The sequence below is a fragment of the Oncorhynchus clarkii genome, chromosome 2, assembly GCF_045791955.1.
Source record: "Oncorhynchus clarkii lewisi isolate Uvic-CL-2024 chromosome 2, UVic_Ocla_1.0, whole genome shotgun sequence".
Classification (NCBI taxonomy): domain Eukaryota; kingdom Metazoa; phylum Chordata; class Actinopteri; order Salmoniformes; family Salmonidae; genus Oncorhynchus; species Oncorhynchus clarkii.
In genome coordinates this window covers 75,818,771-75,830,810 of record NC_092148.1, presented here as the reverse complement: position 1 = coordinate 75,830,810, position 12,040 = coordinate 75,818,771, and the positions used below count along the sequence as shown (strand labels likewise).

Here is a 12,040-nt window from a genome sequence, read left to right as displayed (position 1 = left end):
TAAAAGGAAACTGTTTATTAAGAATAACCTTTTTTCACAAGACAGCTTAGACAGCTTCTCTGCCATAAACCAGACCTGTTGAAGCAGCAATAATGCCATGAATCTTTAAGTGTTTCTATAGCCCACTATTAAAACAAACAAAACAGATACACTAACAGTTAGTAACAAATACAGTATATTTAAAAAAACAGACAGGTGATTTTGAAGCTGTGAATGTGTCACTGACTAGCCTCCCCTGCTAACAAACAGCTCTTCTCGGAGTCCACAGGTAAAGAAGGGCCTTGCTTGTGTGTGGATAGGCTAAAAGGCAAGGCTAACTGTGGCCAACTGGGATCCCTGTGCCACAAGCACAATAAAACATTGGTTTGTGGTATATCTAGATTCTAGGGCATCCGCATCAATTGGGAAACAGCACTAGTCTGGGAAACAGTTTCTGAAGCCTCATCAGTCCACAGATAATGGTTTATGGTTACTCATTCACACGCCTACACACATACCGGTCTCTCATACCCTAGTTTGTCTTATAAGGCAAAAACAAAAAATGCATTAAACAAAAAAAAAAGGATGCAAAAGCAGCTGCATGCAATAAGATCAACTGGGCAGGATATAAAAGGAACCAAAAATACAACTAAATCTAACTATACCTTGGATAATGTTTAGGATTTCAAACTGGGACAGGGGCAGTTGAGGTTGACTCTAACCAAAGTACAGAACAGTACTCGACTTCCACTCAATGCCACCACACAATGACAATAGGGCAGCCCTACTGTACAAACGTACACTTTAACGGTTTCACAATTCAGGGTATTCACAAATACAGTACAATGATATTAGAAAAAAATATAATCTTAAAACAAACTAAAATCATACAACTTTTTTCCTTTTATAGGACCAGCCTGTATCTATGGCACATGCTTTCACAGCTTGCTTGTTGAATGCCATCATCTGTGATCAGGCTCGTGTTTCATACTTCCGATTAATCCCATGATCCAATAAACAGTCGAGAGGGGAAATGCCATACAATTTAATGTGTTGAGAGGTAATGTGGGACTGATGGTTCGTAATATACTTCTCAGGTATCCATGCAGAAATGGCATGAGGCACTTCAGACACAGACAGGTAGTGGGGGTCCTAGTGGATTGGTGCCTCCCTCAGTATTGAAGTAAATGTGGAGCTCCAGAGACAGTGTTCTTCAGAACTCACAATACACCTCCATCCATCCCACCCTCAGAAGCGAATCAAAATCATTACTGGCACAAAATGTGAACAAACTTTAAAAAGTAACGACCGTGGCTGGATGGGCTAAAACAGCAGTATTCACACAGGCATTGGAGTTTAAACAGCATCATTTTAAAGATATTTCATGACTTTAGTTCTTTAGTCTTACCTCACATAAGGCTGCCACAAAACCATTATTCATTCAAAGCATGGTGACCATAGACCAATCAGTGTGACCATAGATGGCAGGTGATGGGTTTACTGACATGACCTCAAGCCACCACATTTAAAAAGCATGCTTATCCAGCTTTAGCTTCTTATAGTTTGGTGGGGCAATGGTCAAATGGGCAACTACAAATAAAGTAGCTGGCTATTTTTGTCTTGTCCAGGTCTTGTTACTTGTTTCTTTGTCCATGTGTACCTACCTGTCTTACCAATAGCAAAACAAATTTGATCACAAAAAAAAAAAACAGGTTAATTTGTTATTTTACATTCAGGGCATTTTTTCCCCCAGTGTGTGTAGGCTACCTATCTCTCGCCCTCCAAAACAGACACAGACAGGTAGTGGGGGTCGTATTCGAGTGTGTATTGTATATGGCATGTAGTCTATTGATTATGTAGGGTGTGGTGGCCTGCTGACATTACAAGTGTGATTATTCCGAAATTAGGGAGATAGATTTTTCTATTTGAGAAGAATGGATAAACGTACACAATACTAGTTAAGGATACTATACTTATCATGTTTGAAGTTGGCTTTATTAACTACAAAAAGGTCAAATGTGTTTTTATTTAAATTCTGGTGACGCTCTGCACACACACACAAAGCTTCTGGTCCAAAGTTAAGCCAACTCTTGGAAGTTCAAAGACGTTCAAAGTTCCTTCATTGAATCTGCTCCTCCGCAAGTATAATGCTGTGATCCTAATTCAGATAATGCATGTAATAACAAAATGCCCAGCGCTTCAAGCCAAGCTTCCTCCACCCTCTATTGCTCGCTCCCTCCCCACCTGCAAAATTTCAGTCACATCTTGTGCCCTACACATGTCTGTCCAATGCATGTAAACATCTATTACAGCTTGCCCACTCCATAGCAAGCTGCTCTATCCACACTGATTGGTGAAGTAATTTAATGTTGAGCTAAAGAGGTTTAAAAAGGAAGAGAAAGGAATGATATAAACCATTATTTTTTTAGGGGTTTTGAACCGCTTCAGAACTTTATTTTGCTGGGCGGAACAGTGGAATGTAACGAAAATAATTATGGTTACAACCCCTGGTTTGAATAATAAGCGAGAGACAGAGATGTGTATAGATGTTCTGGAATGTTCACTCTGCATAGTAGTCCCTTAAAGAATCCACACACCACAAACTACTCGGTTTACCTCTGAAGTAGCACCTCTGAACGAGCCATATAAGACTGTTGTCTATCAGTGCATTATGACACATGAAATTAAGTCAAAGCATGGGCGTCATAAAGCCGAAAAACGTTGTAAAAGAAAACAACAAATCACTTTACAACAATACCAACGTCTGTACTCCTACGTACTATAGGTGTGTGATATATAGCCTGATAAATAAAATACTGCTACAAGTGATAAAAAAAAGTGTAAAAGATTGAATAAACATGAAATGGAGGAATGAGGGGTGGTTTCTGTTCTGTTGCTCCCTGAGTGATCCCTGATTCAGAGATCATTTATAAACTGTACATTTTGATATAAGGTATTTGATACATCTCTATTTTAATAATAGAATTTAAGTCTATTCCCTTAAACCTCCATTTCTGTTTTTAAGAATGTGTCAAGATGGTGGGTGAATGTGGCATTTATCCATCCAAATGCTGTGTGCCAGAGAGTTGGTGGTTAGGCCGTGACACGCCCAGTTACTCTGATGGTGGGAAAATCTCTAAGTGGCATATTGATAGCGGACTATCAGTGACTCTCAATGTCAATGTCAACCAGACCTGTGTATTTAAGTATTTTAAAATAATGTGGTGCCGAATCAACTACTTCTATTAGAAGTATTTTCAAATGATTTCCTATAAAATAGCCTACTATTTAAGCATAAGTATTTTCAAATAGTTACTTCCAAATATATTATTTAAAATAAACCTAGGACCAAACAGACCTGGGTTCAAAAGCATGAGAGTATTTAAATATTTGTATAAATACTGGTTATTTTCAAATACATGCCAATACTTTCCAAGTGTATTGCCAAATGCATTCCAATATTCAAATACTTGTATATTCAAATAAAAATATTTGCGCAAACTCAAAACATATCGCAGAGCGTGTCGGGATAGCACTTCGCTCTAAAGCCTGCAGCCTTGTTTGCTTGGCTGTCTAATTAGCCCCCACACCTATGACAATTTTCACTACCTCTGCTTTGGGACACTTGTGCATATGGCGGAGGCAAGTGTGAAAGCTTAACTGGAGGGTCAAGGGGTGAAGGGAGTGATTTGGGATTCAGCCATAGTGGGGGCACAAAAAGGCTGCTGCTCAAATAGACCACGCCTCCTAAGGCCACTCCAGAGATGGGGAGAGACTGTGGGCGCGTTCCTCTGCCCAGGCGTAGCTGATGCATGCCAGACCTTACAACCCCTGGATAGGTATTTTACGTATCAGCTAATCACATCATATGTTATAGCAATCTGTCAGTCGATGACACAGTCAATGACTTGGCACACAATAATTGGTAGACGTCTGAGCAGGGGAACGTGATCTGTAGGTCTGAGGAAAGCAGATACGGACAATTAGCCGCCAAGAATAGTCAAAATGGCCACCTGAAAGGCTTTGTAGGCACAGTCTCAGACTCTTCTCTTCCTCCCACTGAAAGTGGTGGAGAGCTGTTGTCCCTTATCGCCAATCGATCCCATTGTCTTAAAAAAAAAAAAAATGTAAACAGCCACCTGAAGATTACACAGCTTATGTGGAAAAAACTAAAACAACTAATAAATAAATAAAATATGTTTTAAAAAGGGAGACGATACCTGGTGATAGAGAACATTGTACTGAGGGAAATGCTGTGTTTGGGTTGAGTTATTAAGAGCTGTAGTGTGTTTCAGAGAGCCGGGGGGGGGGGGGGGGGGGGATTTCAAAGAGGCTTAGAATTTCAGTGAGCTGTGGCAAGTTTCAGAGAGATCAGTGCAGTCAATTTTAGTGAGACGTGGAGAGTTTCAGTAGAGATGAGACAAAGAGGGACCAGTTCAGAGGGACCAGTTGATCTCATCCATGACCACGGCCTCGCCCAGATCGGCGTCCGTCTCCAGCAGGCTCATAATCACTGCCATGGCCGCCTCGTCATTACTAAGGCCTCCCAGGCCAGGGTCCATCATATTCTCCATATCCAGCTGGGAAGTTTCCACTGGGGGAGCAGAGAGAGGGAAGAGAGAGCGAAAGATGGTCAGAAAAAAAAAGAGTCAGAAAGAGTGTGAGGCAGAGAAAGAGAGCAAGGAAGAGAGAGAGGGGGCGTGAAAGAGGACATCTACGACTGAACAATGGATCTTCAGCGAGAAGAGTACCATCATCAAAAACTCTGTTCGGCATCACAAAGGACCAATCCTAAACTAGTCAAGACTGTAATGGGCTAAAGGGATGAGATGTGATGATGTACCCATGAGTGATTCTCCTGCAGGGAATTGTGGTCTTTTGAGTTCTTGTTGTTCTCCTTCCTCTGAACTGGACTTCCCTGGCATCTCTAGGTCTGCCACCTCTCCATTTGGCACCTCAACGAGACAGGGGGAAAAAAAGTTACTAAAGTAATACATGCATGAACACACACACACACACACACACACACACACACACACACACACACACACACACACACACACACGCTCACACACACACGCTCACACACACACGCTCACACAGAGACTTACGCTGCTGCTGGACAGTGTAAGTTGCAGAGGAGACTTGTCCTTCAGCACAGTGAAGGGGCTGACATTACCGCTGGATGGGGACGAGTTCATCCTAAAACAGACAGATCAAACTGATCACAACAATCACACCTCAGGCATTTCTGAGCTTGTTTACTGCTTTGGTACAGTGACAACAATGCCAAACTGAATATATCCAGTGAGGTACCAACAATATCATTGAGCACATTCAAGCATAGCTTGAACAGCATACCTAATTCATAGTGTTATAAATTGGGGCGGCAGGGTAGCCTCGTGGTTAGAGCGTTGGACTAGTAACCGGAAGGTTGCAAGTTCAAACCCCCGAGCTGACAAGGTACAAATCTGTCGTTCTGCCCCTAGGCCGTCATTGAAAATAAGAATTTGTTCTTAACTGACTTGCCTAGTTAAAGGTAAAATAAAAAATAATATATTTTGACATCTCTAGGCGCAAACTTCTCAAGTGTTTTTGACAGCTTATTGCAGTTTGAAAAGATTCACCAGGATCTCATCAAGAGGGTGCCAAGCACTGAACGTTGCAGATAGAAATGTCTTAGCAGAGCTGACATGATTCCCCAAATGAGACAGGGAAGCATACACCCCCCACCCCCCCACTGAACGCAACCCTGTTCTATAGCTATTCCTTCACAGGCTGCTATTCTTCATTCACAAGTTGATGGGCATCCAATGACATTATTATCCATTAATAATAATAAACATAGAAATAAATGACAGTAGCAGTAAAAAGTTGAGACAGCTGGTCTTTCCAGGGTTATTCTTTATTTGGACTACTTTCTACAATGTAGAATAGTGAAGACATCAAAACTATGAAATAACACAAATGGAATCATGTAGTAACCAAAAAGGTATTAACCAAATCAAAACATACTTAGATTTTTCAAAGTAGCCACCCTTTGCACAACCAAAACTTTTGACTGGTAATGCGCACGCGCGCACACACACACACACAACCCCATTTCTCTGCCACATGTCCATCTTCACTGATAGGCTACCACACCCCATCACCCACCTGTTGTAGTCCAGCAGCTCATTAGCGATCTGGGTCCCGATGCTCCCTGCATAGATCATGGTACTGGAAGCACTGGAGATCCCCGGGATGATGGGAAGAGACTTATTGCCATCGTCTAGGAGGAAAGCATTCATTAGCCGCAGGTTAGGTCTATTTAGCTATAGACTTCTTAATGCTTATATAACACCAATTGTCAGCTTTTTCAAGTTGACATCTCAACTAACCTTCTGAAGCCTTGGAATTACTTGACGGTTCTGCTTTGTCCCCAGATCTGTCTGTTGGACTGTGGTCACTGCTGGAGACGTGACAGAATGTGGACATAAGAGAGAACCGTTTTGGGAAAGAGTTTTGAGAAAAAAAGGTTGAATTACACAGTGTCACAGGGCTACAACGACAGTACAGAAAGATCAGTGACGATCCTAAGGAGGAAAAGGAAAAGATTTGTACTTACGACATGACAGTATTGGTTGACACTATGTATTCTACTTCTTTGGTCCAGGGATTTATGAAACTAAACATCCGACTTTGTAGTGTGACAAAAGAGCCATGTTTCGTTTTGAATTTGTAGCAATGCGTCTCTATTTTCTCTTTACTCCGCAGCACTGAAAGGAAAAGGTATGAAAGTTTAAGTTTAGAGGAGATAGATATTCTTTATTCCATTTAACATCTAGGTATGGTTAGAACAAGAGTAATAATAGCATGAAAGCTGCTTATGGCATGCAAGTAGGAATGTTTTACTTTTTCATTTTTGATTACCATTTCAGGGGAATACCGGAAGAAAACAATGGGGGGGGGGGGGGTTTGAAATTCTGAAACTAGGAAAAAACATTGAAGTTTGGTAGCAACATGGCTCAAAAGTAGGACCGTTTCTCCCATGTAGTGGTTTGAGGCCCTACTGGTGAGTTGTGGCTAGCCTCTGGCTCTTTGCTCCTGGGTTATGATTTGATTCCACATTCTAGGAATTCTAGGGAAGACTTTGAATGTTTCTTGTCTCTCGGGTTGGTAACAGGAAAGGCATGGTGCAAGCGACAGCATAAACTAGTTTGGCAACCAACCACTGGCTGAACCAACGAGATCCTACCTTTTCGATGTCGTTCTGCTAAATGTGGCAAGTCATCTTGATGGAAGTATTCGTAGCATGACGTTCCAAGCAGCTCCTGGGGTAAGTATCCTAGGACAGTGGTGGCTCTGTAAGGAGTAGAGGTGTAGAACATATTGTTAGTAATCGCATGATTTCAAGTCATTACTTCTTCAGAGGAGCCAATGTGGTTATGAAGAGGGCAGTCTGATATGCACAAATTTGTGCTGTTCTTCAATTAAAGGCAACTCGAGTCTGAGTGATATGAGTCAGTGACCCAGACTCTCTAGAGACACCACATCCACACTGTCATGGGATAATTACATTATCCAGTTTTCATTATACTTAATTTGCCATCCAGTGCTTGGAGACCAAGAGGATGAACTTTGAGCCCCTTCCCATCGAGTGTAATAAGAACCTAAACATTAAATTAAAAAGAGTGGAAAACAATCACCGTTGGTCGACGAAGGTGAACTTGCCATCCATGGCGTAGCGCGTGACGAACTCCGTTGCTTTGACCAGGACCTCGTTGGCCCCGTTGACAAGAGAGACGGCGTGGAGGTGGACACGGCCCACGGCCACCAGGCAGCTGAAGTGGGAGCTGTCCTTGTCAGTCTCCCCCTCACCCCCCTCCTCCCCCAGCTGACTGGTGGGCCAGCTGCGAATGTAGCCTGTGCAGTGGACAGTGCAGTACTTCTCAGACTCTACATGGGGGGACAGGACGACAGGTAGACATTTTACATCCATTTGTTTTTCCATTACAGTTAAATCTTAATGAACACATTTACATTCATTGTTTAGCAGCTACTCCAATCCAGAGAATACATTTAATTGTATGTTTTATTATGAAAGAAAAGGGCTGTCCTGCCTTATACAAACACACAAACTTTTAAGGAAAAGATGGGAAACTATTTTCCTTCACACCAATCCACATTAAAGAGGGGAGAATATTCTCTCAATGTTATTCAGACAGGTTTCATATGTCCATTACATTTATGAAGACCATACTTTATAAATGGGGACAGATTTTTCCCCTACCTTTCTTTTTCGATGTGCTGGACTGGAATTCCTTGTCCTCCTGTTTGACTGAGATCTTGTGGTACTTCATGCGGCAGAAGAAGGAGCGTCGCGCGCCCGGACACAGCCGAGCTGCTCCGACCGGGAGGTCAGCCTGGACCTGCAGGCCCGCTGGGGAGAAGAAAGGCTGATTAGACAGAGGTATACACACAGTAGAGTGAGTAACACACAGGCATACGGACGCGCACACACTCAGACACACAGTGGAGATTCAGTCACACTCACACAATGCCAATGCAATTCCCCTCACATTTACATTTGTATATTTTTTGTAAGTTAGCAGACGCTCTTATCCAGAATGACATACAGTTAGCAGAACATAGTGTAGACACACACAAGACAGATCAGCTGAGACTACTCATCATTGCAATGAACAATACAGGTATTTTCTATGTCAAAACGATATTCTCAGAAATTGATGTTTTCCACTACAACTGTCAGGCACTGCTTTACAATTTGAATCCAAAAGGTCCTGCCCACTCCTCAGACAATCATCCCACTGACCCACTCACACAGTGCAGTATGCTCCATGGTATGGGCCAAAGTTAATCTCCACTCCTGAGAGCTTTCCTTCACTGGCTGCTGCCTCACTTCCTGGGGGGAGGACCCCAATGTGTTAGGGTGTAACACTGCTCTACTTTTTTATGGAAACTACCCAGCCTCCTACCACGGTGTCATTTCAGCATTGCTGTGGTCAACATTTTCCTTATGGAAAACACACACACACACACCTTACTTTTCACACCCTGTCCCCGCACACAGCTGAGAGTCACATACTTACTTTTCACACCCTGTCCCTGCACACAGCTGAGAGTCACACATACTTACTTTTGGCATCTATTAGTCTCTCGCGGGGATATAACTCAGAAGCTGAGAGCTGCTCCTTTACTTTCCCCATGTCCTTTGGGTGAATGTAGTCAAAGAGACTCTGTCCAATCAGTTCCGTCTGTAAACAAAAACAACCAATCAACTCCACTTGCTGATAATAAGTAACGACTTACATTGACTACATCTCCATAACACATTCATTAGATATCTTTAAGCATTTCATGAATGTGTTATAACAGGCCCTAACCGCATTACCAGTCTAAGTGAATATGCCAAAAGGACAAACCACGTTCTGAAAATGATGCTGATATGTAGCCTGTACCAGCCCCATTTCCCCATTAGCCAGTATCGGTCTGTGACTTACCTTCTTCCTCTCACTGAGGTCAAAGGTGCATGAAGATCCCTACAGGGTTGAACCCTCAGGGTACATTTTACAGATTAAATAGTGTAGTTGAGGGTCATAACGCTTTCGTACTTCATTGACAGCCCTCCTCCACATCACAATTAAGTTGGTCATACTGGCCTATAAACACACACGAAGGATCTAAAGTTAATTTGGAAAGTATTCATACCCCTGGCCGTTTTCCACATTTTGTTACAGCCTTCATCTAAAATGGATTAAATAGTGTTTTCCCCCTCATCAATCTACAAATAATGACAAAGCAAAAACAGGTTTTTATTTTCAGGTCTCTCCAGAAATGTTTGATCAGGTTCAAGTCCAGGCTATGGCTGGGCCACTCAAGGACATTCAGTTTAGAATAAGGCTGTAACTTAACAAAACGTGGAAAAAGTCAATAGGTCTGAATACTTTCCGAATGCACTGCATTTATGAATTCCATGCAGTCAATGTAAAGTCAAATCTATTTTCCCATTCATAAAGCGTTTAAAGTTCAGCACTTCATGGTAATTAACTGTGCAGTTTGCCACTCTGGTATGTCACAGGCCGATACCGGCTGGTGGGGGAAATGGGGCTGGTACAGGCTACATATCAGCATCATTTTCAGAACGTGGTTTGTCCTTTTGGCATATTCACCAACACTGGTATGATAAAATCACACTTTTGAGAACAGCCATAATGATGACAATATGCTGTCATTGCAATGATGCATCTATTAAGATACATAAATATGACCTATTGCATTGCTTGACACGAATGCGCTATAGATATGCTATGGATATATTTCATGAACCTTTACTATACCCTGGCATTAGTGAATACTTGTTTCTGATTGATTTGAAGTGCATTCTAGAGCGTGCATAATTTCCTATAATGCACATTATATTTGAAACAGCAGAATTCAATGGCTATAGTTATTTTTTGACATGTTCCATGTTTGAGCTGCTTTTGAAAGCAAAAGTCAAATTAGATTTTTTGGGGGGCATTGTTGAATTTGATTCCCATAATGGCAAGCTACGACTGATGGCTTGGTTAGCTAAACTATCACGTCTGTTTGGTTACCACGGCAACTACTGTAGCTATCTAGCTACTTCAGTGGATGTTGAACACATGTCTACCAGCAAATGTGTTTATCACTTTTATACCATGGCTATAATGTAATCAACTCGGGGCTCTGTGTGTTCTCTGAAAAATAATGCAACTCCATGGAAGGTCAGTTCCACTCCAACATATCTTCCAGGTCGTTCATTGATTTTCCCTTACATAATGCGGTTGGGACCTGTTCTAACACATTAATGAAACGCTTATATAAGTAATAAATGAATTATGGATATGTAGTCAAAGTAAATCCTAACCTAACGTTGTTCCAATGCAACCTAAAACTTGCTATCAAAGAACATCAGAACTATTATTCTGTAACAGAAACTGTGTGTGAATCATTTGAAAATGTTAATAAAGTGTGTAGTGGTGAGATTTCTCACCTGGCTGTAATTCAGTGTCTTGTTGATGGACTCTGAGACAAAGACTATTTTTCCGCGATCACAACCCACTACGAACAGGAACCCGTCAGCAGCCTTGAGAATGAGGTGTTTGAGCTCGTCATCAGGGAGGAATGAAGGCTTATAATTGGCTTCAGCAAAGGAACAGGTGGAACCTGGGTAAGTATAACAGCAGTCAGAGAGGACGAGGATTTGTTGTTTCTGTCAAGTGGCATTGAAGCAATATATTAATGTGTGTGATATTTATGAGCCATTGCCAAAGAAGTAAAAAATATACTTGGGCTTTTCTTCATAAAAATAATATCAGATTTACAGTTAATACAATGTACAATATACTTAACAATTTGCGACTTAAAATTACCCGAAACCATCTAAGACAAGGTGACAGTTGGTGGTTAAGCTATCACCATGTCTCCTAAGAAAGTATTAGTATAAATAAAGTATTACCTTGTATTAGTACAGTATTAACTCACATTACTTAAGTCTATCTCATATTTGTAAAGTATTAAGTGGGTGAGCAGGCCAACCAACTGTACAGTAGGCTACCTTTGAGGGATTTGAGGTGCTGCACAGCCATCCTGAGCACGGTGAGTTTGTCCAACTTGCGGGACATGGGGTTACAGGTGGGAATCATGGCTGACAGCTCGTCGATCAGATTATTCATCTTGTCCCGGCGCCGCTTCTCAATCTGGCTGTGAGGTTCCCTGGAGAGAGATGGACACTCAATGACACCAGATGCGGTGAACCCATTTTCTCTCATGACACCTCCCTACTTCTTGGTCTGGCTTTATGGGATTGTGTTCTCAAAATTCAACCTAACATTATCCACTTACATTATTCATACCCCTTGACTTATTCCACATTTTGTTGTGTTAGAGTCTGAATTGAAATTGGATTAAATAGGATTTTTTCTCTCACTCCCATCTACACACAATACCAAATAACGACAAAGTGAAAACATGTTCAGACATTTTTGCACATGTATTGAAAATGAAATATCGGACTTTACATAAGTATTCACACCTG

General features: G+C 41.6%; 1 protein-coding gene across 1 annotated transcript in view; it reads right to left on the bottom strand.

The window, feature by feature from the left end:
* The window catches only part of LOC139373763 (basic helix-loop-helix ARNT like 2), a 35,780-nt gene continuing 23,740 nt past the window's right edge, over positions 1–12,040 (bottom strand). Inside the window, exons 5-16 of the mRNA XM_071114735.1 lie at positions 11,561–11,718; positions 10,997–11,169; positions 9,119–9,236; positions 8,252–8,401; positions 7,668–7,917; positions 7,217–7,323; positions 6,587–6,737; positions 6,360–6,430; positions 6,136–6,250; positions 5,091–5,181; positions 4,823–4,934; positions 1–4,573 (exon numbers count right to left, since the gene is read on the bottom strand). Coding sequence (XP_070970836.1) covers positions 4,416–4,573; positions 4,823–4,934; positions 5,091–5,181; positions 6,136–6,250; positions 6,360–6,430; positions 6,587–6,737; positions 7,217–7,323; positions 7,668–7,917; positions 8,252–8,401; positions 9,119–9,236; positions 10,997–11,169; positions 11,561–11,718 — 1,654 coding nt within the window. The 3' untranslated portion in view covers positions 1–4,415. The remainder of the gene's footprint in view (positions 4,574–4,822; positions 4,935–5,090; positions 5,182–6,135; positions 6,251–6,359; positions 6,431–6,586; positions 6,738–7,216; positions 7,324–7,667; positions 7,918–8,251; positions 8,402–9,118; positions 9,237–10,996; positions 11,170–11,560; positions 11,719–12,040) is intronic.